General features: G+C 44.0%; 1 protein-coding gene across 1 annotated transcript in view; it reads right to left on the bottom strand.

The window, feature by feature from the left end:
• Window positions 1-8538: 8538 nt before the first annotated feature.
• The window catches only part of LOC126458629 (cytochrome P450 9e2-like), a 100115-nt gene continuing 81100 nt past the window's right edge, over window positions 8539-27553 (bottom strand). Inside the window, exons 7-8 of the mRNA XM_050095798.1 lie at window positions 26746-27009; window positions 8539-8910 (exon numbers count right to left, since the gene is read on the bottom strand). Coding sequence (XP_049951755.1) covers window positions 8744-8910; window positions 26746-27009 — 431 coding nt within the window. The 3' untranslated portion in view covers window positions 8539-8743. The remainder of the gene's footprint in view (window positions 8911-26745; window positions 27010-27553) is intronic.

The raw sequence follows: 27553 nt of genomic DNA, 5'->3' as shown, positions 1-27553 counted from the left end.
TTAACTATACTGGAAATAAAGGAAACAGTAGTAGGCCGAGGCAGGAAAACTAGTTCCCGTCTATGAGGACACTGGCGCTCACCAGGCGGTTACTTTTCCTAAGCCAGTAATTACAGTAATTGGTAAGACAGATCAAAATACTCAAACTGAACATGTGGATGAAGGGTCGGTAGCATCTAAGAATACAGCAGAAATATTAGATCACTCACAGTATTTGATAGATACCGTGTTAGAGACGCTTTCTAACTGGGAAGAGAAAGAGAAGGCGCAGCAGTGTAACGATAGGGAAGAGCTACAAAATACTGAATTGTCAGGTGAAGAAGCAGAAGAAATTCATGCTTATATTTATGATGAGGATGACGTGCTCTTATCGAAAGTGCCTGTGCAGGATGTTGATACTGTACTAATAGATTTAGGACAGGAGGTAAGTGAGAATGTAGAGGGTAGCCTGTTGGGGGTCGATGAACCCAGTAGCTGTGACCAGTTGTCACTTGAGAAGGAACCCGACGATAATGGTGAAAGTGGTTTAGCTGTAACTAGTGTTATGCCCGGTCTGGAGGCGCAGAATCGCTCAGACTACAGTAATTTGGGTCATGTTCAGCAAACTAAATGTAATGAAGTCGTGCGGTGTTTCGATTTGAAATTAATAGACCGACTGGAAAAGGCAGCTGAAAATGTAATTCAGGAAACCCCTACACACTTGGACCTAAATGTAATGAAGACAGATGTCGATCACTTTAGTTGGAGACAAATCCAAAATGAACTATTGGATGAATTTGAGGAATCACCTGTACAACCTAGAATAAGCCACCCTATAATAATAGTGAATATGTTGGGTATCAATGTACGTTGTCTCTTAGACAGTGGAAGTGAGGTGAGTGCGATATCTCAGTCCTTCTTTGATGCGTTACCTGGTAAAGACAAGCTTACAGTAATGAGGGTATCAGGACTAAGAATAATTGGTGCTACTGGCAAGGTATCAAAAACGGTAAAGCAAGAAGCTTTGCTGCCTTTTAACACTAATGGTAATTTAATTGATCATCCATGCTTAATTGTAAATAATCTCAGTATTGAAGTTTTAATTGGCATAGATTCCTTGTCGAAATATCAGAATGTTGTTGACTTTGAAAGAAGCCAGTTAAAAATTTCACCTGATCAGAAGAAAGAACTGAGACAGGTTTTAAAAAGGCATCATAAGGTATTTTCAAATCGACCTGGCGTGGTCAAAGGTTATGAATGTCAATTAAAGGTGAAACCTGGTCAAGTGTTTTTCAGGAAGCCATACCAAATACATGTAGCTAGGAAGGAGGCAGTTCGAAAGGAGATACAGAGAATGCTAGAGTGGGGTGTGATTGAAAAAGCGGTCAGTGAGTACAATAATCCTCTTGTTGTTGTACCAAAAAGAGACGGGAGTGTCAGATTGGTCTTGGACGCTCGTTGGTTGAATGAAATAGTAGTTAGGGAAAGTGATAAACCGCAAAACATGGACGAGTTATTGCAAAAGTTCCGGGGAGTAAAATTCTTAACTTCTATGGACATCACTTGTGGATATTGGAATTTGCCACTGGCGGAAAGTTCAAGGAAGTACACAGCTTTCTCGTACGAAGGAGTTTGTTACCAATACCGTGTGGTACCTTTCGGACTTAATATTTCTGTTTGTGCCTTCGTACGTGTGATGTGCCATGTTTTAGGACCAGCCTTAAGTAATAAAATAACAGTCTACGTAGATGACCTGTTAATAGCAACTCCTACCTGGGAAGAACACATAGCTTTATTAGAGGAAGTGTTAGAGGCTATTGAGAGAGGTGGCATGAAACTAAAGATTGAAATGACAGAGTGCGTTAAAGAGGAAATAGGTTTCTTGGGATATAGGATAAGTGGAAAAGGTATTCTGCCTGACTCAGGCAAGCTAGCAGTCATTGAAAAATTTGAGGCTCCCAGAAACAAGAAGTAGTTGAGATCGATGTTCGGTCTTTTCGGCTTCTATAGGCGTTTTGTTAGTGATCAGGGTTTTAATGCGCCCTGTCTTCACCTCCTGCTGAAAAAGAATACCCCTTGGGTTTGGACAGCAGAATGTCAACAGGCGTTTGAGGTCCTTAAACAATCTTTTATTAATAGCCCTATTTTACATCATCCTGATTTTGAAAAACCATTCTGTATGTCTGTTGATGCTAGTGGCTATGGTATAGCTGTGAAGATATTCCAAGTAGAAATAGAGAACGAACAAGAAGTGCACAAGACTATAGCTTTCACAAGTCGATCTTTACAGGCAGCAGAGAGAAATTGTGGCATCTCAGAACTGGAAGCATTGGCAATTGTATTTGGGGTACAGAAGTTTGAGCAGTATCTATTAGGTCACAAGATAATTATTTACAGTCACCATAAAGCGTTGACCTTTTTAAAGACCTGTAAGTTGAGGAATGCTAGTTTGGTAAGATGGTCATTGTATCTCCAGCAGTTTGACCTTGAGGTTAGATATATTTTAAGGAAAGACAATCTGGTAGCTGATGGGTTATCTAGAAGTGCGGAGCTCTGTGATGACGTGGGAATTACAGCAACAGACCTAAGTGAAGTACGAATGTTTGCGTTGCACGAAGTAAAGGAAGAAAGTGCATTAAAGATGGTGATTACGAACTTGAGACGTGAGCGGAATGCAGATGACCAACTGAAATTAGTGAAGAGCTATTTAGGAAATACGAACTATCCTAAGGTTTCGCAATACTATTGTCTGCATAAAGGTATTCTGTTTAGGAGGAAAAAGGTAGGTGTTTCTGAGTGGAAGCTGTGCTTTCCCTCACAACATGTAGATTTACTAATCGACTATGTACACCTGAGGTATGGGCACTACGGTGCAAAGAAGTGCATTGCAAAATTAAAGGAGAAGGTTGTGTTTGACAACATGTACCGCCGTGTGTCCAAGCGTCTAGCATATTGTGTAGTGTGCCAGAAAGTCCGTGCTGCTAACACCAGAATACAAGCGGATATGCATTCAGTAGAGCCAACTGAAACCCTAGAATTACTGGCTTGTGATTTGTTTGGCCCTCTTCCTGCTTCGAGAGGTGGGTGCACCCATGTTTTGTTGTTGTTGTGGATGGATTTAGTAAATATGTTAAGCTATATCCAATTAAAAGAGCAAATGCAAAAAGGTTGGTTGAAAAGTTGGAAAAAGATTTCTTCGTGAACGTTGGCGTTCCGAAGAATTTGCTGTCAGACAATGGGCCTCAATTTACTTCTGATAGATTTAAAGAATGTCTGGCTAAGGCCGGAGTGAAACATCTGAAAATATCTGCGTATTTCCCCCAAGGAAATATGAGTGAACGTATTATGAGAGAATTGAATAGGCTTTGCAGGACTTATTGTGCTCGGAAACACTCAACTTGGACAGAGCACATGAAGTATTTTGAGAATGTAATTAACAACTTAAGGCATGATGCAACTGGTTTTGCGCCTTGCGAATTGATGTTTGGCCAAGAACCGCACAATGTGATTGCACATATGGTAGAATTCCCCATTATAACGCAAATATCCACAGACGAGAAGAAGTTAAAGGCTAGGGCAAATATAAGAAAAGAGCATTGGAAAGAAAGAAGCGTCAGCACGGTCAAAGTCCCTGAGTCGATCGCCATTTGGTACAAACGTCGGACCACGTAGTAGCTTATGAAACATTAAAAACGTGGAAAGCTTTAGCCGACACGTTGCACAGAAGTATCCTACGATTTATATATCGATTTATTACGTGAGCTCTATTAATACAGGTAAATAGTAATGAAGAGTAGTGGTGTTAAATATAGCAAACTGGAATCTCTCCTCTTCATGTACTAAGCAACAGTATTGTCTTTCATAGGAAATACATAGAATGGAACGAAGTCAAACGAAAAAGTAACAAAGATGTAATTCAAGATTAAACACACTCTGCCACCAAAATAAAATCTATTGCGACACATCATTTGATTAGTTTGTGACGTGGTAGCTTGCATAAATACGTGCAATGAAATACGGTTGCATGAAGTTCATGCTGTGTATTCAGAGACAATTAGTATTTTACCGAAGGTGTCATTTTTTTTTTTTCATTCGAAGTGCCAACAATTAGCACCGATTTTGGGAAACGAATACGCAGGTTTCAACGTTTTCAGTCCACATAGCTCCGAGGAAGAATAGGCTGTGGCCTTGTTGAAGGAATCATCCACAGAAAATCTAAACCAGGGCAACGAGGATCTGACGCCTGTTCCTCACGATTACAAACTTCACTACTAATCCCACTTCACACTTCTTTGATCTACATGTGATTGAAATATGTGGGCTATTACTGGATGTCTTAAGCCGAAAGCCATTGACAAACTAAGTATCCGAACTTCAACCGCACCACTTGAGATGCGAACTGTTTGCAAATGCAGAATAATAATATATGGAACACAATAAACGAAAGCCTATGAGCAGCTATTAACCACTCACAGATTCTGAAGTCCGGGAGAAACTTCCTCAACAGTACAACTCCTGTAGACAGCGTACTTCATCTAGACTCGAGATATGGCGAGCTAGGCTGAGCAACCTGGCTCAGTTGTTTTTTCCTAGAGAAACTCTACCAGCTAATGAAAAGCGGAGCTAACTCCCTAAACAGATTAAGGGGCACAGTGAGAAAAACAGAAGTATTTCGTGCAACACGTAATCTTCCCACGGTCAGAACCACTCTCTGTAACCGCAGAGAGCTACGAACTACACAGCACCAGTACTGCAGTCCAAAGGTGTTCACTGAAAGCCCTTCTTCCTCCCAGAGAAGGCAGGAATTTCCGAGCTCAACCAGTCTAGTAATTTTCAAAGGCTGAGACTTTAAGTGTTCATTTTTTCTTTAAATTTTTTCTTGATACTGTTTATTTACTCTGGTGCATTTATAAATCGTATCAGTCTTCGTTCTCTTGTTTTATCAGAAAAATATAATTTGTGTGGCTACTACACTCCTGGAAATTGAAATAAGAACACCGTGAATTCATTGCCCCAGGAAGGGGAAACTTTATTGACACATTCCTGGGATCAGATACATCACATGATCACACTGACAGAACCACAGGCACATAGACACAGGCAACAGAGCATGCACAATGTCGGCACTAGTACAGTGTATATCCACCTTTCGCAGCAATGCAGGCTGCTATTCTCCCATGGAGACGATCGTAGAGATGCTGGATGTAGTCCTGTGGAACGGCTTGCCATGCCATTTCCACCTGGCGCCTCAGTTGGACCAGCGTTCGTGCTGGACGTGCAGACCGCGTGAGACGACGCTTCATCCAGTCCCAAACATGCTCAATGGGGGACAGATCCGGAGATCTTGCTGGCCAGGGTAGTTGGCTTACACCTTCTAGAGCACGTTGGGTGGCACGGGATACATGCGGACGTGAATTGTCCTGTTGGAACAGCAAGTTCCCTTGCCGGTCTAGGAATGGTAGAACGATGGGTTCGATGACGGTTTGGATGTACCGTGCACTATTCAGTGTCCCCTCGACCATCACCAGTGGTGTACGGCCAGTGTAGGAGATCGCTCCCCACACCATGATGCCGGGTGTTGGCCCTGTGTGCCTCGGTCGTATACAGTAATGATTGTGGCGCTCACCTGCACGGCGCCAAACACGCATACGACCATCATTGGCACCAAGGCAGAAGCGACTCTCATCGCTGAAGACGACACGTCTCCATTCGTCCCTCCATTCACGCCTGTCGCGACACCACTGGAGGCGGGCTGCACGATGTTGGGGCGTGAGCGGAAGACGGCCTAACGGTGTGCGGGACCGTAGCCCAGCTTCATGGAGACGGTTGCGAATGGTCCTCGCCGATACCCCAGGACCAACAGTGTCCCTAATTTGCTGGGAAGTGGCGGTGCGGTCCCCTACGGCACTGCGTAGGATCCTACGGTCTTGGCGTGCATCCGTGCGTTGCTGCGGTCCGGTCCCAGATCGACGGGCACGTGCACCTTCCGCCGACCACTGGCGACAACATCGATGTACTGTGGAGACCTCACGCCCCACGTGTTGAGCAATTCGGCGGTACGTCCACCCGGCCTCCCGCATGTTCACTATACGCCCTCGCTCAAAGTCCGTCAACTGCACATACCGTTCACGCCCACGCTGTCGCGGCATGCTACCAGTGTTAAAGACTGCGATGGAGCTCCGTATGCCACGGCAAACTGGCTGACACTGACGGCGGCGATGCACAAATGCTGCGCAGCTAGCGCCATTCGACGGCCAACACCGCGGCTCCTGGTGTGTCCGCTGTGCCGTGCGTGTGATCATTGCTTGTACAGCCCTCTCGCAGTGTCCGGAGCAAGTATGGTGGGTCTGACACACCGGTGTCAATGTGTTCTTTTTTCCATTTCCAGGAGTGTATATGCACAGGTTTTGACACAAACTAAAAGGACACTTCTAGAATTTGACAGATGAGATTTTCCATTCTTTGCTAACTGCGATCTTTGTTTAAAATTATTGTGGATGATGAACTAAGTTTTCCGTTTCGTCGTCCGCTCTAAAATCTTGGAGAAAAGGTCGCAAATGTAGCTTAAGAATTTTCTTTTAGATTTCTGTGTTTGTAATCTTCGTTTGTAAAAAGTTTTTCGTATGCAGTATTAACCATTAGAGACAAAACATGTGATAACGGAGATGGAAAATTAATAGACACACACATACTTCTATACAAACAAGCGATAATTTATTAATGAGATAATGTAGCTTGAACACTTGAACAACTACTCGTAAGCATCTATAAGTTTATATGTGAAAAATAATTTTGGAAATGCATTTTATGCGATAACAACTGAAGGGGGCTTGTTGCTACTTATTACAATATAGTACTAGAAGTAATATAGTTGTAAAGAAAAAAATATAGGCTCGTTAACTCATGTGTGATGTGTATCATATTTATTGCGTAAAACGACTTCAGTGATGAATACCATTTACAAAAATCCTACGACAATTTAATATGACTGAAGTTTTTATGGAGAAACCATATCCACAAACAAAGCATAGTGCATGTAGTGTATTATAACAGGCTGAAGACAAGAACTAATAATCAGTAATCGTTTATCAAAGCTGTGTTGTATGATACTAACATATCTACCGACGTCATATCGAATTTACCAAATCGCGTTCGAAATATTATATAATTACCGTTGACTTCCATCGTCGCATTGTCTCCGTTGTATGTTCATCGACAACTAACCGTCTTCAACAATAGTTACTACGACATTCTGCACGACAATGCATGTGGGCGGATGAATATTAGCATCCTTCCTCTGACAGACAACAGATAACTATTCATGTCTGGGGTTGGTGATAAGAGAATGGCAGATCAAACACCTTTCAGCCCTCTATTTCCCAAACTGTTATTTCATTTGGCTATCAGTTTCGACGATTTACGACGCCAGCTTCTGACCCCTTGATAGACGTGTAGGAAGATTCCAACCTCGGTTCCGGTCAAAATAGGGGCCAGACTAGTATCTGTAGATTTCTGCTTGACACAGTGTTCACGTCAACCATCATCACATTGGATGATGGTTAGAGTGATCGCTGTATCAAGCAGAATCTACAGGTATCAATGTGGCCCTATTTTGACAGGAACCGATGCTGTAATCTTCCCACACGTCGATAAAGGGGGCAGAAGCTGGCGTAGTAAATCCTCGAAACTGGTAGCCAAATAAAATAACAGTTTGGGAATTGGGTGTTGGATTTGACATTCTGTGCTGCACAGCCGAGTCCTGCACCCATGGACATACAGAGACTTGGTGATAATAGTCGCTCCTTCTTATCCCACTGACATTTATCCCAAAACTAGTGTAGCCGGCCGCGGTGGACGAGCGGTTCTATGCGCTTCAGTCCGGAACCGCGCGACAGCTACGGTCGCAGGTTCGAATCCTGCCTCGGGCATGTAATGTGTGTGATGTGCTTAGATTAGTTAGGTTTAAGTAGTTCTAAGTTCTAGGGGACTGATGAGCTCAGATGATAAGTCCCATAGTGCTGAGAGCAATTTTTGAACCAAAACTAGTGTGAAATTCACGTCACGGTACTTTTTCTTTGGAAACATAATTCCGTTATTGCAACAACAACAAAAATAGATTCGAATGGCTTTGAGCACTATGGGACTTAACTGCTGAGGTCATCAATCCCCTAGAACTTAGAACTACTTAAACCTAACTAACCTAAGGACATCACACACACCCATGCCCGAGGCAGGATTCGAACCTGCGACCGTAGCGGTCGCTCGGTTCCAGACTGTAGCGCCGAGAACCGCTCGGCCACTCCTCTGTTATTACATACGGTTGTTTACGCCCTGAAGTAATATGAAAAAAAGCGTATAGGTTCACTTTCTGGAGGGACGTCAAAGTGTCACTCATTACACTAGAAGCATGCTTAATCACTCGTACATCAAATTCTATCCGTTAAGAAAAACACTAAATAGCCTCGTTAAATTCTATAAAGTCTAGCTGAGATCTTGAATCACGTCATACGTATAATCTACTTAAATTGGTAGTATGGTATACAAGATAAACAGAGCAAGTGAACAAAAGTAACAGAATAATATTATGGAGGCTACAGACAAAAGCACAGTTAAAATGACACACTTGCACTTAAAACAGTAGCATAGCTCTTTGTGACGTAGTAACCGTTTTGCTCTGGCATGTATGATTTCACAGGCACAGTGCGTTTTACAAGTGCGTGTAACGTCGTGTGGTGAGGAGCGGCTGGGGCGCTGGCTCAGACCCTCAGACCCTGCTTCGAATCCCGAGCCAGGCGCCGCCTCTGACGGTGAGCGTGGCGCTGTCCGGCTGGAGTCTGAGCGGCACCGGCGTCTTGGCGACCGCCTGGAGGCTGAACCTGGACAGCAGGTGGACGAGCACCACCTTGGACTCCATCAGCGCGAACCTCTGGGCTGCAAAGGCGTAAGTCAGCAGTGAACTACACGGAGACTCTATAGGTGAGCAAAAAGAGGGCAGTGGTAGGAAACCAGTTTCGATGGAAAAGGTGGAACAGTAACACCATGAAGGAAGTAACGAAATGTGACAACAGCAAGGCCGCGAAAGATAGTACAACGTCTTTCACAGTCCTGGTTCGCTACTCGAGTCCAGCGGTGCTGGGGCAACGTCGACAGATCGACGACGTCTGCTGGGAAAAAAATGTTCAAATGTGTTTGAATTCCTAATGGACCAACCTGCTTACGTCATCGGTCCCTAGACATGCTCACTACTTAAACTAACTTACACTAAGGACAACACAAACACCCATGCCCGACGGAGGACTCGAACCTCCAGCGGGAGGGGCCCCGCAGTCCGTGACATGGCGCCTCAAACCACGCGGCTACTCCGCGCGGCCCCGTCTGCTGGACTGTTGCCATTGTGTTGCACTGTGGTTGTCAGAAACCACCTGGACATTGTCGTTGGCTCGAGGAGTGGGAAAATGCAGTGTATTCGGGACTCCTCCAAGCAGTCGAGGAGGGACCTCAGCCTGTGATTCACCGACTTCGATGAGCTTTTAAATGCTAGTCAGATGTCACTCGAATAAAGTAACTGTGAAACCGTCTAGGTCACTACGCTCCCGCTTATGAAACAATAGAACTCAGAGACCATGACGCAGAATCCGATCTTAACCAGGTGGAACCGTTAGAACACACGAAAATATGGAAATTTTATTTATACGTTTCAGCCCTGCAACCAAGTTATTCGTGACAAATCGTGGAATTAGTGATTAGATCTGTTGCAGAGATGCTCGAGGAAGAAAACCCCTACTAACACGAGCAGTGGCTACGTGAAATTAAAAAAAATGAAAAGTAATAAAAGGCCTGCATTCAGATCAGAGTCAAGGGTTTCGAGTCGCACTTCTGGCAACATATTTCCTCTTTTTCCAAAGGAATGGAGGCTGTCGCAAAAGTTATGAGGCGTGTTTTTTTAAGTAAGTACCGTTTTGAAATTAAAAAAGACGTCCTAAGATATCTCAATAATTTTATTTTTACATGAAAGCCTGTACCTTAATCTACGCACTGACGCCATTACAGTCTCATTCTTTCTTGTTTACGTTGTGTACTGAGTGTTTAAGATGCCTCCGATAATCGTGAGTCCCGCCGACTGTGAAGTACGGGCTGTTATAAGATTCCTTAGTGCTAAAGGCCTAAAAGCGATCGATATTCATCGTGAAAGCTTTGCAGTTTACGGAGAAAACATTAAGAGTGATGGAATGGTAAGAAGTTGGGTGAGAGCATTTAAAGATGGCTGCACAAATGTGCATGATGAACAACGGAGTGGGCGTCCTTCGGTCGTTAATGAATGTTTGGTGCAGAAAGTGGACATTAAGGTGAGAGAAAACAGACCCTTTACGATTTCCTCCTTGCGGGATGACTTTCCTAATGTTTCGCGTAGTGTTTTGTATGGCACTGTGACCGACCACTTGATTTACGGAAAATTGTGCGCACGTTGGGTATCGAAAATGTTGACGGATGTGCTCAAAACCAAACGTTTAGACAGTTCACTGAATTTTCTTGAGCGGTACCACAATCACGGTGATGATTTCTTAAGCCAAATTGCTTCGGGCGATGAAACATTGGTGGCCTACGTCACACCAGAATCAAAGCAACTTGAGCAAGGGCATCGTTTTACTGCAAGACAATACCCGTCCGCATGTGACGAATCAGACCGAAGATCTCATCACATCGTTTCGATGGGAAACTCTAGATCATCCTCCGTACAGCCCCGATCTTGCGCCCAGTGACTACCATCTGTACCTGCACTTGAAGAAACACCTGGGCGGTCTGCGCCTTCAAGGCGATGACGAAGTCAAAACAGTGGTGATGCAGTGGTTAACAAGTCAGGCGGCAGACTTCTATGAGGAGGATATTCAGAAACTGGTACAACGTTATGACAAGTGCCTCAATATTGACGGACATAATGTAGAAAAGTAGATTAAGGTACAGGCCTTCATGTAAAAATAAAATTATTGTGATATCTTCCGGCTGGGGTGGATGAAATTATGTCGGAACTCATCAAATACAGTGGAATGTCAGGTCTTAAATGGCTACACAGGATAATTGAAATGGCCTGGGAGTTGGGACAGGTTCCATCAGACTGGACAAAAGCAGTAATCACACCAATCTTTAAACACGGAAACAGAAAAGATTGTAACAACTACAGAGGTATCTCTTTAATCAGCGTTGTGGGTAAAATCTTCTCAGGTATTGTTGAAAGGAAAGTGCGAGTATTAGTTGAGGACCAATTGGATGAAAATCAGTGTGGTTTTAGGCCCCTTAGAGGTTGTCAAGACCAGATCTTTAGCTTACGGCAAATAATGGAGAAGTGTTATGAGTGGAACAGGGAATTGTATATATGCTTTATAGATCTAGAAAAGGCATATGACCGGGTTCCTAGGAGGAAGTTATTGTCTGTTCTACAAGATTATGGAATAGGAGGCAAACTTTTGCAAGCAATTAAAGGTCTTTACATGGATAGTCAGGCAGCAGTTAGAGTTGACGGTAAATTGAGTTCATGGTTCAGAGTAGTTTCAGGGGTAAGACAAGGCTGCAACCTGTCTCCACTGTTGTTCATATTATTTATGGATCATATGTTGAAAACAATAGACTGGCTGGGTGAGATTAAGATATGTGAACACAAAATAAGCAGTCTTGCATATGCGGATGACTTAGTTGTGATGGCAGATTCGAATGAAAGTTTGCAAAGTAATATTTCAGAGCTAGATCAGAAATGTAAGGACTATGGTATGAAGATTAGCATCTCCAAAACGAAAGTAATGTCAGTGGGAAAGAAATATAAACGGATTGAGTGCCAAATAGGAAGAACAAAGTTAGAACAGGTGGACGGTTTCAAGTGTTTAGGATGCATATTCTCACAGGATGGCAACATAGTGAAAGAACTGGAAGCGAGGTGTAGCAAAGCTAATGCAGTGAGCGCTCAGCTACGATCTACTCTCTTCTGCAAGAAGGAAGTCAGTACCAAGACTAAGTTATCTGTGCACCGTTCAATCTTTCGACCAACATTGTTGTATGGGAGCGAAAGCTGGGTGGATTCAGGTTACCTTATCAATAAGGTTGAGGTTACGGATACGAAAGTAGCTAGGATGGCTGCAGGTACTAGTAGATGGGAACAATGGCAGGAGGGTGTCCACAATGAGGAAATCAAAGAAAAACTGGGAATGAACTCTATAGATGTAGCAGTCAGGGCTAACAGGCTTGGATGATGGGGTCATGTTACACGCATGGGAGAAGCAAGGTTACCCAAGAGACTCATGGATTCAGGAGTAGAGGGTAGGAGGAGTCGGGGCAGACCGAGGAGAAGGTACCTGGATTCGGTTAAGAATGATTTTGAAGTAATAGGTTTAACATCAGAAGAGGCACCAATGTTAGCACTGAATAGGGGATCATGGAGGAACTGTATAAGGGGGGCTATGCTCCAGACTGAACGCTGAAAGGCATAATCAGTCTTAAATGATGGTGATGATGATCTTAGCACGTCTTTTTTTTATTTTAAAACGGTACTTACTTAAAAAACTCGCCTCGTACATACTGTTCTCACAAATAAAATAAATTTATCGTGAAAGAGGAAAAAAAAAAATATGATCAGTTTATGTGCCTACCGTCTGCGATGACAAGTGTTTAATCGACGGGGCAGGCTTTATTTTTTGTACTTATTTTTTCTCACGACATACAATGTTCCCTTTCAGAGAATGTGAAAATGAAAAAATGTCCCACAGTATTACGCACTTAGTGCTGGAATCTTTTTCTCTCCCTTTCTGTTGACCGAACGAGGTGGTGCCGTGGTTAGCACACTGGACTCTCATTAGGTAGGACGACGGTTCAAACATGCGTCGCTTCATCCAGATTAGGTTTTCCCTGATTTCTCTAAATCGCTGCAGGGAGGTGCCAGGATGGTACTTTTGAAACTGAACGGCAGACTTCTTTCCCCATCCTTCCCTAATCCGATGGGACCGAAAACTTGGGTGTTTGGTCCCCTCCCCGAAATCAACCAAACAACTAATCTTTCTGTTTCTTGAAGGCTCACTTATTTTCACCTCATCGTGGTAAGATAAGAATCGTGTAATTAGGAGAAGCAGAGAAATCCTTTGCAAATGCACATTGCGTACGCTTGCTTCCAGCCGAGTACGCTACGGGGGCATGCTCTGTTATCGTTTTATAAAGGCGTTTCTCTTGGATATTAATTTCACCACGTTCATGACCAATACAGATAAAATTTCCTTAGTTTCGAGCTATCGAACGATATCATCTTGAGCCGGCCGGTGTGACCGTGCGGTTCTAAGCGCTTCAGTTTGGAACCGCACGACCGCTACGGTCGCAGGTTCGAATCCTGCCTCGGGCATGGATGTGTGTAATGTCCTTAGGTTAGTTAGGTTTAAGTAGTTCTAAGTTCTAGGGGACTGACGACCTGAGTAGTTAAGTCCCATAGTGCTCAGAGCCATTTGAACCATTTTGATACCATCTTGTCTGAAATGCATTCTTCATCGTAGCATTTGGTATCGGTCAGTTCGGGAACGAACATCGTAGTGACGTAAACCTTCCATAGGCGGTCCTTTCGAGGAGTCCCCGACCATTGCCAGTAAGCCAAAGGTCGTCGAAATTGGTAGATCGCACGATCCAGCCTCCCCTTTGGAACTGCAGTGACGGTCCTGTTCATACTGCACGCTCACTACAGTTGTTTGCAAGTAAGAAGGCATTATCTGCAGAGAGGAACGGTCAGTGCTGAGCCGAGTCACCTCTGCCCTTCCTGACCCACACCTCATACTCCAGCTGGTGCGTACCCTGAGAACTGGTCATACACGGGGGTAAGCAACACGAAGTCCACCGTTTCTGTTTGTGACCACTCTACAAAAAATTATATATTAAGAAGCCGTCACTCGATAACGTAACAAAATAGAAAGGATTTGAGCAATTCAGAAAGGATCTGCGAAATTTCAGGGGAACATGTACACAACACACCTGATGGGAATGAAAAATGTAGTGTGTTCTGTAGCGTAGTTATAGGGCACTATGAAAACTGTTTTCCTTAGAAATTAACTGGTGAAACACGATTAAACGCGACTAAAGCCTCGATTACAAAAGGCGTGTGAATATTATGCCTAAAGGAAAGAAGACTCTACTTGGGATCAAGGAACACATATGACATCAAGATAAAATCTCGTTACAAAGCGTACTTTAAAATTCTAAGCAAAGTCATCAAATGATCAAAATGTATGTGCTCCTCGCACTTTCAAGACAAAAATAAACTACTCCTGCCACAACAAAGTAAAAGATGAGACAGGAGACACAAATCAACAAAATGAATACATTTCTTTAAAGGTACGTAACGAATCGATCATAAATAACCCTAGGGTTATAGAAACATTCAATAACTTTTTTTCTGTCACTAGCAGATAATTTAGTTTTGAACCCTTCTTTAGGAGGCAGCCCATAGTTCCTAAGAAAGACCTTCCAAAACAAACTTGAAAAAATTCAGCTTCTCTAAAAGAAGATTTCAGTGTTATCAGCTGCCTTAAAAATAAATGTTCAATCGGAAATAAAGACATCAGTAGCAAAACAATGAAATGGAGTTAAGCTGTGCTTCAGCAGTTACTTGCGTAATCAATCTTTCCACAACCATATTTCCTAGAGACGTTTAAAAATGCTGTTTTCAATGTATTTCACAGAAAACGAGACAAATAGTACAGAATTACCGACTCATCTCATTACTACCACTATTTTCAAAAACTTTCGAGAATATAACGTACAATAAACATAATAGTACATAAACTTAGTACAAGAAAACATGCTCAATACCGAACAGTACTGACAAGTGAACACGCTATATTTACACTGACAGATGAATGAACCGTGGCGGTTATCGATAACTTCTAGCTAGCCTCTCACCAAGTGGCGCGTATTACTATTGTGCGGTTATCTCTGCCCCAGATAGGCTCCGAAAGCGGCCGCTAGAGGGGCGTTGAGAAAGTCCTTGCAGCAGCGCAGTGTAGGCAGTCTACGTGTAGACTTCGCGCAGTGTGGAGCTGGGACACGCGGTGGGGATCGGCAAGACGTCTTTTCCTGATCGTCGCTCACTCTTTCTTGCCAGGACTGGGTCGAAGGCAAAAGATTTGTTTCTCCTATGTCGTGCGTATCTGGTAGTTGGGCTCTGGGCACCGATTTACAGCTCTGCAAGCTGTTGGCGCAGATGTTCGTGTTTATACTCATTGAGTGGTCACGCATGCCTTTGTTATTTGACTCTATGTGATTCTAGGACAAACTGAACAGATTCTGCCTACTCTGTGTGTCTTTGAGGTGACTTGCGTTAGTATGTTGGGCAGCGTTCTCTCTAAAATTGTTAATGTTGTTATGGCGATTTTTAATGTGCCCAGCTACCACGCATAATTATGTCAGGGACCTATGAATTATGTAGTTTTTTAAAATTTCAAGTTTGTTTTGAAATTGTTTTATCTGAGAGAACAAATTGTTTCTGTATTTTAATATTTGTTTTCACTGAGTTTTAGGAGCTGGTGTGCTCTCTGGTATTACTACTGTCCAGCCCTTTAAGTTTTGTGTGTTATGACACCAAGCGAATGGTAAGACCTTAGAGAGTTCTTTTTCATACTCCTTCCTGGAAGAATTTACGGCTCCATTTGAGTAGTTCTCTTTTACATCTTATACGTTTAGCGATGCTTATTTACTAGGGCGTATGACCTTATTGGAAAGGTTCTATAAGTGGAATCGTGGTTGAACAGTAATTTTCATTTGTACACTACTGGCCATTACAACTGCTACACCACGAAGATTACGTGCTACAGACGCGAAAATTAACCGGCAGGAAGAAGATGCTGTGATATGCAAATGATTAGTTTTTCAGAGCATTCACACAAGGTTGGCGCCGTTGGAGACACCTACAACGTGCTGACATGAGGAAAGTTTCCAACTGATTTCTCATACACAAACAGCAGTTGACCGGCGTTGCCCGTTGAAACGGTGTTGTGATGCCTCGTGTAAGGAGGAGAAATGCGTACCGTCACGTTTCCGACATTGATAAAGGTCATATTGTAGCCTATCGCGATTGCAGGTTACCGTATCGCGACATTGCTGCTCGCGTTGGTCGAGATCCAGTGACTGTTAGCGCAAAATGGAAACGGTGGGTTCAGGAGGGTAATACAGAACGCCGTGCTGGATCCCAACGGCCTCGTATCACTAGCAGTCGAGATGACAGGCATCTTATCCCCATGGCTGTAACGAATCGTGCAGCCACGTCTCGATCCCTGAGTCAACAGACAGGGACGTTTGCAACACAAAAAGAAATATTGGAACACGTGAGGCAATACTGACCCTACGGCTTATCTTAGAAGCTAGATTAAGGAAAGGCAAACCTACGTTTCTAGCATTTGTAGACTTAGAGAAAGCTTTTGACAATGTTGACTAGAATACTCTTTCAAATTCTGAAGGTGGCAGGGGTAAAATATAGGGAGCGAATGGCTATTTACAATTTGTATAGAAACCAAATGGCAGTTATAAGAGTAGAGGGGCTTGAAAGGGAAGCAGTGGTTGGGAAGGGAGTGAGGCAGGGTTGTAGCCTCTCCCCGATGTTATTCAATCTGTATATTGAGCAAGCAGTGAAGGAAACAAAAGTAAAATTCGGAGTAGGTATTAAAATCCATGGAGAAGAAATAAAAACTTTGAGGTTCGCCGATGACATTGTAATTCTGTCAGAGACAGCAAAGGACTTGGAAGAGCAGTTGAACAGAATGGATGGTGTCTTGAAGGGAGGATATAAGATGAACATCAACAAAAGCAAAACGAGGATCATGGAATGTAGTCGAATTAAGTCGGGTGATGCTGAGGGAATTAGATTAGGAAATAATACACTTAAAGTAGTAAAGGAATTTTGCTATTTGGGGAGCAAAATAACTGATGATGGTCGAAGTAGAGAGGATATAAAATGTAGATTGGCAATGGGAAGGAAAGCGTTTCTGAAGAAGAGAAATTTGTTAACATCGAGTATTGGTTTAAGTGTTAGGAAGTCGTTTCTGAAAGTATTTGTGTGGAGTGTAGCCATGTATGGAAGTGAAACATAGACGATAAATAGTTAAGACAAGAAGAGAATAGAAGCTTTCGGAATGTGGTGCTACAGAAGAATGCTGAAGATTAGATGGGTAGATCACATAACTAATGAGGAGGTGTTGAATAGGATTGGAGAGAAGAGAAGTTTGTGGCACAAATTGACTAGAAGAAGGGATCGGTTGGTAGGACATGTTCTGAGGCATCAAGGGATCACCAATTTAGTATTTGAGGGCAGCGTGGAGGGTAAAAATCGTAGAGGGAGACCAAGAGATGAATACACCAAGCAGATTCAGAGGGATGTAGGTTGCAGCAGGTACTGGGAGATGAAGAAGATTGCACAGGATAGAGTAGCATGGAGAGCTGAATCAAACTAGTCTCGGGACTGAAGACCACAACAACAACAACAACAACAACAACAACTACCTGCACGAACAGTTCGACGGCGTTTGCAGGTGCATGGACTATCAGCTCGGAGACCATTGCTGCGGTCACCCTTGACGCTGCATCACAGACAGGAGCGCCTACGATGGTGTACTCAACGACGAACCTGGGAGCACGAATGGGAAAACGTTATTTTTTCGGATGAATCCAGGTTCTGCTTACAGCATCGTGATGGTCGCATCCGTGTTTGGCGACATCGAAGTGAACACACATTGGAAGCGTGTATTCGTCATCGCCACACTGGCGTATCACCCGGGGTGATGGTATGGGGTGCCATTTATTACAAGTCTCGGTCAGCTCTTGTTCGCAATGACGGCACTTTGAACAGTGGGCGCTACATTTCAGATGTGTTACGACCCGTGGCTCTACCCTTCATTCTATCCCTGCGAAACCCTAGATTTCAGCAGGATAATGCACGACCGCATGTTGCAGGTCCTGTGCGGGCCTTTCTGGATACAGAAAATGTTCGACTGCTGCCCTGGCCAGCACATTCTCCAGATCTCTCACCAATTGAAAACGTCTGATCAGTGGTGGCCGAGCAACTGGCTCGTGACAATACGCCAGTCACTACTCTTGATGAACTGTGGTATCGTGTTGAAGCTGCATGGGCAGCTGTACCTGTACACGCCATCCAAGCTCTGTTTGACTCAATGCTCAGGCGTATCAAGGCCGTTATTATGGGCAGAGGTGGTTGTTCTGGGTAATAATTTTTGAGGGTCTATGCACCCAAATTGCGTGAAAATGTAATCACATGTCAGTTCTAGTGTAATATATTTGTCCAATGAATACCCGTTTATCATCTGCATTTCTTCTTGGTGTAGCAATTTATTGGCCAGTAGTGTAGTATGATTCTGTGAGACATTTGTGTTCTTTGTTTGTTGACAGTACTAACTAAGTTCTGAGGAGAGCAGTCCATGTCTGCGGCTTCTTGGTGCTTGGACCTGGGATGCTTGCAGCCGTGTGGACGGCTCTCGAGCACTTCCCAGCCTGGCTTGCTACTTGTTCGCGGTCGCGTCCCGTGACTGTGTGCGCTGAAGTTGAGTACCTTATGTTTATCTGACTTGCACTGTAAATGAAATTTTGCTTTCTGCCAAAAGTCCTTTCTCTGAGTAACTGGCTTCGCAGAGGGAATTTTCACTTTAAGTTTATTGTTGTGTTTAACACATATTGTAGCCTTATTCTAAATTTTGTTTTAAATTATTTGCTGTAAACGCTTTGGATAAGGCGTAAAGGCGATCTGTTACGTCTTGTTAACTAGTTAATATCTGTCTTTTGGAGGACTGCCTAACGTCTTCGTTTTGAGATCGCTTGCAGAAATTTATCTAGAGCTCGGTTTTAATTGTTTGCTGGTTTATTTAATTTTCTTTTAATTTAAACGTTTCATAGGTCAATGTTGTTAGTCTTATTCTTCTTGCATTTTGTTAAAAGACATCAAAAGTGCAATTGTATTATTCACCATTTTTAACGCTTTCAAGTGTGTAAATTTAACAAGGCAAATTAACTTTTGATTTCCTTACCTGCTTTTTAAAGAGGACCTGTTGTTAATTTGAAAAATACACTAGTATCCAAACTTAAATTAACAAACCGATTTTTGCCCGTCCTGTCGTCAACAGAAGTCCGTACGACGGTGTTCTGCACGGCAGACGGCATTCCGGTCACCGAACAACCACGCCATCGATGACGACAGGGCATCTGTCAGAGGGGACACAGTTTGCCAGCTATTACCACATCCACAGCCGCTGTGTGCACAGTCATAGACGGTGCAGTACGGCACAGAGGTGACGCCTACAACACTCCCTGCGGTGGAGGACCATCGGAAGAATGGAAGCAGTACAGTCGAAGACTGGTGTGGCCCGATGGTTTAATGTGAGTCGTTTTGTTGCTTCTCCTATTGGCGACAGTTTATAGAGGCTGAACTGTATCCCGAAGACCAGGGTGGGGCGGACCATATGTGACATACGAAAGAGAGGACCATTATTTGGTTGTAAGGGCAGGACGGTACCGCCTCAGCACTACACAGCACCTGGCATCTGACCTCGAGGCATCCACAGGACGTGTTGTGTCGAGACAGACGGTGTGCAGAAGGCTTCTAGAGAGTGGCCTGTATTGTCGGAGACCTGCTGTATATGTACCTCTGACGCTTCTTCAGAGAAGGGAACCTACAGAGTGGAGTCGTCGACATGCTACTTGCACGGTCAAACAATGAGCCAATGTTCTTTTCACAGATGAGTCCCGATTTGGTCTGGAGAGTGATTCTCGACAGATTCACATCTGGAGGGAAAGTGGAGCAGGATTTCCGAACCCAAACACTCTGGAAAGAGTCTGATATCGAGGAGTATCCCTAATGGTGTGGGCAGGGACCACTCGACTACTCAAATACCTCTTCATGAAATTGCCTGGGTGAATCGAGAAGGTTTAACTGCTGATACCAATTTCAATCTGAACCTGCCTGGGATGCACTAGGGAGACGGGCTGCATCACGTTAGCATTCACCAACCACCGTCCAAGATTTGCGAGCAGCGCTGCAGGAAGAATGGGAGTTATTGCCTCAACATGGGACTGGTGATATTGTTCACATGTCCCATCGTTGTCAGGCCTGTATTGCTGCAAAAAGTGAGCCCATTAGCCAGTTGTCAGAATGTGTGCGCAAAGTTGGAAACATGAAGAACATTTTAGTCTACCGTTATGTATGTTGCAGTTGTTCACGTTTTGTATTCTTTAAATTTTTTCTACTTGACTATCATCTGTTTGTACTGCTTTGTGGCAAATAAAAGCAACGTTGCAAAATGTTCGTTTGTTGCTTTTATTTTGGACAACAGTGTTAATGTCTGTTGCCAAAAGGATTAATGATGATAGTTAACGGTGCCCAGTCCTTCCATGTCATTTACATGATCCTGGGATTTCCTGATCACTGATACACTATAATCAATAAATCGGGAATGATTACCGTTGGGAGTATTTTATGACTTGACTAAGGCTTTTGTTTGTGTGATCCATGATACGCTTAGGTAAAAGTTAAGATATTCGGTTTATAGGATATTAGGCACAGCAGATTCATGGTTTTTATCTTATCAAAATGACATAATGCAAAGTGTTTCGGCTCGGTGTCAATCACGTAGCAATACTCACTCAGAATTTGAAAGAATGGTGTAAAACAAGATTCGTTTGTGGATCCTCTTATTTCTGATAAACCGAAATAATCTTACACATTTTTGACATCTTTTTCCACATCAAAGAAATAAAAATGCAATATTTAACATGTTTGTTTTATGCCATCCATAAAGAACACTCATCATAAGAAAACTAATACGAAAACCAATGCCAAATGTAGCATGCTCACCCCAAAGCACACACGACTGACAGACACATTTAAATGCCGCTACTGGCTGGAGAATCATACGATATATTCCTACTGCACATCGACCCACCACCCGCCTTCTTACGTGCACACCATATGTGACTGCAAACTATCTCTTCCCTCGTGCAACTCTACACAGCTGCTATCAGCAGTACGGCAGCCACTTGACGAGAACGACCAGCAAGACGTTTTTCAAAGAACGAGTTGTACCACTTCCTCAGTGCCCTCCACATTCGACTGACACGCCGCCTTTTGAACATATTTGGATCAAGACTGTAGGGTAAATCAAGATTGTAGGGCCACTTGCTATCCGTGGTCCTCCAGTCAACACTGCTGATTCTTCACTGACGTACTTAACAGCCATGTGGAGAAGGATATCCAGATGGAAGAATACAGCAATCAGTGGCGAATGATCTGAATTTATTGCAGATCGATTACGACTATAGAAAAGCCATAATCGGTGCTAGAGGTAACAGAAACAAATAAGATACAAGATTTTACAAGATAGTGTAATGCAGTAAAAATACTAAGGGGAAAAGTGTGTGCCACTCATCACCCAGTATGGTCACATCAAACTTGTGCTCAAGCACGTATATCTTTCAGATTCGAATGCTTAGTCACGTGTATAAGCATACTGAGAAAAAGAAGCAGCACATTTTACAGAATATGAATTTATAATTGAAGTTGTTGTTTACAGACTATTGTAGCACCAATGGTTTTGCCATCTACGTGGGTAAATAGTCAAGCTAAATAATATTTTTGTAAAAACATCAAGATAGGTGAGTGGCATACATATAGACATAACATAAGTGCTAATAATAGAAGCTACCAAATAATTTATAAAAATTAAATGAACAATCTAAATACAAATATAAACATAACTATGTCAACAAATTCTAAAACCAGTTAAAAAAGTGTAGGAAGTGTCATCTGTGGATGGCGAGAGCATATATTTGCATACAAAAACATAAAATTTAGAAAACCATGGACGCAATGTTGTACAAATACAATGAAATACAATGAAATTTAATAAAACGACAGTTTTGTGTAAAACATAAAACGTGGTCATTTACAGAGGACTCAAGAAAACGTTTATAAGTTAGCCTGAACTTACAAAAACTAAGAGATGACACTGGCAAACAAGTAGCATCAAAAATGACAAACTCTCAAATAACATTTTTACAAAGCTAAATGTAAGACTTTCCAATAAGCACTTAAAAGCGTAAATGTTTCCTACCCCATCTTGACATAAATTTAAAAAGGAATACATGATAATCTAGAGCCTATAAGAAATGCATTCAAACTAACATGTAAAGACCTGTATTATAAAGTAGGTGCAAATCTGCTCAAATATCGCACACATTATAGGCTGTGACACCTGACCCTATCTAACACACGGTTTTTAGACAAGAGGACATTTTTAACTACCACGAGGTTAATGCCAGATATATCACATATAGTCGTCTTCTTAACTCCTCTATAGATGGTCGTGTTTCTCGCATCCCTTTCCTTTTCTGTGTCACGGTTTTATGTTTTAAATAAAGTTGTTATCCCAATAATTTTCTTATGACCTATCATTTTAAAAAAATTATGCCGTTGTATGCATTGTATCCTCTCGCCATTCATAGATGGCACTATCTACATGTTTGTAACCGGTTTTTCGATGTACTGAATTCGTGTTGTTGTGGTCTTCAGTCCTGAGACTGGTTTGATGCTGCTCTCCATGCTACTCTATCCTGTGCAAGCTTCTTCATCTCCCAGTACCTACTGCAATCTTCATCCCTCTACATCTGCTTAGTGTATTCATCTCTTGGTCTCCCTCTATGATTTTTACCCCTCCCCCCCCCCCCCCCCGCCCCCCACTGCCCACCAATACTAAATTGGTGATCCCTTTATGCCTCAGAACATGTCCTACCGACCGATCCCTTCTTCTAGTCAAGTTGAGCCACAAACTTCTCTTCTCCCCAATCCTATTCAATACTTCCTCATTAGTTATGTGATCTACCCATCTAATCTTCAGCATTCTTTTGTAGCACCACATTTCGAAAGCTTTTATTCTCTTCTTGTCCAAACTATTTATCATCCATGTTTCACTTCCGTACATGGCTACATTCCATACAAATACTTTCAGAAACGACTTCCTGACACTTAAATCTGTACTCGATGCTAACAAATTTCTCTTCTTCAGAAACGCTTTCCTTGCCATTGCCAGTCTACATTTTATATCCTCTCTACTTCGAACACATCAGTTATTTTGCTCCCCAAATAGAAAAACTCCTTTACTACTTTAAGTGCCTCATTTCCTAATCTAATTCCCTCAGCATCACCCGAGTCAACTCGACTACATTCCACTATCCTCGTTTTGCTTTTGTTGATGTTCATCATATATCCTCCTTTCAAGACACTATCCATTCCGTTCAACTGGTCTTCCAAGTCCTTTGCTGTCTCTGACTGAATTACAATGTCAGCGGCGAACCTCAAAGTTTTTATTTCTTCTCCATGGATTTTAATACCTACTCCGAATTTTTCTTTTGCTCCTACACTGCTTGCTCGATATATAGATTGAATAACATCGGGGAGAGGCTACAACCCTGTCTCACTCCCTTCCCAACCACTGCTTCCCTTTCATGTCCCTCGATTCTTATAACTGCCATCTGGTTTCTGTACAAATTGTAAATAGCCTTTCGCTCCCTGTATTTCACCTCTGCCACGTTCAGAATTTGAAAGAGAGTATTCCAGTCAACATTGTCAAAAGCTTTCTATAAGCCTACAAATGCTAGAAACGTAGGTTTGCCTTTCCTTAATCTAGCTTCTAAGATAAGTCGTAGGGTCAGTATTGCTTCACGTGCTCCGATATTTCTACGGAATCCTAACTGATCTTCCGCGAGGTCAGCTTCTACTAGTTTTTCCATTCGTCTGTAAAGAATTCGCGTCAGTATTTTGCAGCCGTGACCTATTGAACACCGACCTCTGTGGCCGAGCGGTTCTAGGCGCTTCAGTCTGGAACCGCGCGACCGCTACGGTTGCAGGTTCGAATCCTGCCTCGGGCATGGATGTGTGTGATGTCCTTAGGTTAGTTAGGTTTAAGTAGTTCTAAGTTCTAGGGGACTGATGACCTCAAATATTAAGTGCCAAAGTGCTCAGAGACATTTGAACTACACTCCTGGAAATGGAAAAAAGAACACATTGACACCGGTGTGTCAGACCCACCATACTTGCTCCGGACACTGCGAGAGGGCTGTACAAGCAATGATCACACTCACGGCACAGCGGACACACCAGGAACCGCGGTGTTGGCCGTCGAATGGCGCTAGCTGCGCAGCATTTGTGCACCGCCGCCGTCAGTGTCAGCCAGTTTGCCGTGGCATACGGAGCTCCATCGCAGTCTTTAACACTGGTAGCATGCCGCGACAGCGTGGACGTGAACCGTATGTGCAGTTGACGGACTTTGAGCGAGGGCGTATAGTGGGCATGCGGGAGGTCGGGTGGACGTACCGCCGAATTGCTCAACACGTGGGGCGTGAGGTCTCTACAGTACATCGATGTTGTCGCCAGTGGTCGGCGGAAGGTGCACGTGCCCGTCGACCTGGTACCGGACCGCAGCGACGCACGGATGCACGCCAAGACCGTAGGATCCTACGCAGTGCCGTAGGGGACCGCACCGCCACTTCCCAGCAAATTAGGGACACTGTTGGTCCTGGGGTATCGGCGAGGACCATTCGCAACCGTCTCCATGAAGCTGGGCTACGGTCCCGCACACCGTTAGGCCGTCTTCCGCTCACGCCCCAACATCGTGCAGCCCGCCTCCAGTGGTGTCGCGACAGGCGTGAATGGAGGGACGAATGGAGACGTGTCGTCTTCAGCGATGAGAGTCGCTTCTGCCTTGGTGCCAATGATGGTCGTATGCGTGTTTGGCGCCGTGCAGGTGAGCGCCACAATCATTACTGTATACGACCGAGGCACACAGGGCCAACACCCGGCATCATGGTGTGGGGAGCGATCTCCTACACTGGCCGTACACCACTGGTGATGGTCGAGGGGACACTGAATAGGGCACGGTACATCCAAACCGTCATCGAACCCATCGTTCTACCATTCCTAGACCGGCAAGGGAACTTGCTGTTCCAACAGGACAATTCACGTCCGCATGTATCCCGTGCCACCCAACGTGCTCTAGAAGGTGTAAGCCAACTACCCTGGCTAGCAAGATCTCCGGATCTGTCCCCCATTGAGCATGTTTGGGACTGGATGAAGCGTCGTCTCACGCGGTCTGCACGTCCAGCACGAACGCTGGTCCAACTGAGGCGCCAGGTGGAAATGGCATGGCAAGCCGTTCCACAGGACTACATCCAGCATCTCTACGATCGTCTCCATGGGAGAATAGCAGCCTGCATTGCTGCGAAAGGTGGATATACACTGTACTAGTGCCGACATAGTGCATGCTCTGTTGCCTGTGTCTATGTGCCTGTGGTTCTGTCAGTGTGATCATGTGATGTATCTGACCCCAGGAATGTGTCAATAAAGTTTCCCCTTCCTGGGACAATGAATTCACGGTGTTCTTATTTCAATTTCCAGGAGTGTATTTGTACCATCTTCAGTAGTCCCCGCCCGGAGATCCGAATGGGGGACTATTTTACCTCCGGAATATTTTACCCAAGAGAACGCCATTATCATTTAGGCATACAGTAAAGCTGCATGCCCTCGGGAAAAATTAGGGCTGTTATTTCCCCTTGCTTTCGGCCGTTCGCAGTACCAGCACAGCAAGGCCGTTTCGGCTAGTGTTACAGGGCCAGATGAGGTAATCGTCCAGACTGTTGCCCCTGCAACTACTGAAAAGGCTGCTGCCCCTCTTCAGGAACCACACGTTTGTCTGGCCTCTCAACAGATACCCCACCGTTGTGGTTGCACCTACGGTACGGCTATCTGTATCGCTGAGGCACGCAAGCCTCCCCACCAACGGCAAGGTCATGGGGGAATTGGGGGAGGGGGGGGGGGAATTCGTGTTAACACTGTTAATTTACTTTTCATAAATTATTTGGTAGCTTCTAATATTAGCAATATGTGCTACATCTATGTGTACCAATTTGGAACTAATGAGATGTACCTGTCTTGATACCTTTACAAAAATAAACTTTAGCTTGACTATGTGCCCTCATAGAGAGGCCTCTTCATCGAGGTGACCAAACCTGTGGTTTTTCAATAGCCTGTAAACAATAACTTCAATTCATGCTGGTATTCTGTAAGATACTCTGCTTCTTTTTGTCAGTATGCTTATGTGTGTGACTATGTGTTAAATATGTGAGTTGTTGTGTTGAAGCACAAGTTTGACGTGACCACGTTTAGTGACGTACGGACATATTTTCGTCGCTGGTACTTTTACTGCGTTACACTGCCCTGTGTATGCTTGTATCTTACTTCTTGTTGTTCCTCTAGCACTGAAGATGGCTATTCTACAGTCGAGATCGATCGGCAATAAATTCAGGTTATTCACGACTGACCACTGCATTCTTCCATTTGTGTATCCAATGGCCGCTGCGCATGGGAGTCCTATGGATTCCTCGCCACAGCTCTTAGAGGTTCTGACTGTAATAAGCAGAGGCCTTACACCATACTGATCTTTGAGAGAACAAATACACTTCGAGAATTCTAATCATGTCTGAATTTTTCTCTGACTAATATGTGGTGAACCGTTCATTTCAGTCACATGTATTCTGCTGATGTTGCGTTTTCACAAACAGTACGTTTAGTAAATCTGTGAAAGAATTTCTTAAATACATCGTATTAACACGAAACAATATAGTATTAGAAATACGTTCTTCAGTTTGGGTAGCTAAACTTTCGAAGTTTTAAAAGATGTGAGACGTTACGACGATGCTTACCAATGCAAATGCGAGGTCCAGACCCGAAGGGGAAGTAGGTGAACGGCTTGATGAGGTGCTTCCTCTCCGGACTGAAGCGCTCCGGGTCGAAACGTTCCGGGTCTGGGAAGTAGTCGGGGTCGTAGTGGATGCCGAGCACCGGCATCCAGACGCCGTCCCCGGGTCGCAGCTCGAGGCCCGGGCAGCTCTCTGTGGCCGGCAGCCTGTAGGAGCGCACGCACGTGCGGTCCAGGGAGGCCAGCGGCGTGTACATGCGGAGCGTCTCTGTGAACACAGGCAGAAGCGGCACCAGTGAAAGTACGCGCCCGTGAGCAGCCGAACTGAAGACAGCTGGTGGGTTGGATGGAGGGTGGTTCTGGCGCCACGGCGAATCGAATGCATCTAATCTACATCAATTTTTTATAAACCACTGTGAGGCGTATGGCACGGGATACTTTCCATGGTACCATACACTGGGTTTTCTTCCAGTTACATTAACTAATGAGGAGGTATTGAATAGAATTGGGGAGAAGAGGAGTTTGTGGCACAACTTGACTAGAAGAAGGGACCGGTTGGTAGGACATGTTCTGAGGCATGAAGGGATCACAAATTTAGCATTGGAGGGCAGCGTGGAGGGTAAAAATCGCAGAGGGAGACCAAGAGATGAATACACTAAGCAGATTCAGAAGGATGTAGGTTGCAGTAGGTACTGGAAGATTAAGAAACTTGTCTACTCTGAAGCCGCATCAGTTTGAATAAAATGCTCGAGTTTTTGATGGAAATTTCCGCCATCGTCTTCAGGAGAAAAACCGCTGACTGCCGAGGCTGG

Source organism: Schistocerca serialis, chromosome 2, assembly GCF_023864345.2.
Source record: "Schistocerca serialis cubense isolate TAMUIC-IGC-003099 chromosome 2, iqSchSeri2.2, whole genome shotgun sequence".
Classification (NCBI taxonomy): Eukaryota; Metazoa; Arthropoda; class Insecta; order Orthoptera; family Acrididae; genus Schistocerca; species Schistocerca serialis.
Note: the sequence above shows the minus strand (reverse complement) of the source record. Positions and strands in the feature narration are given on the sequence as shown.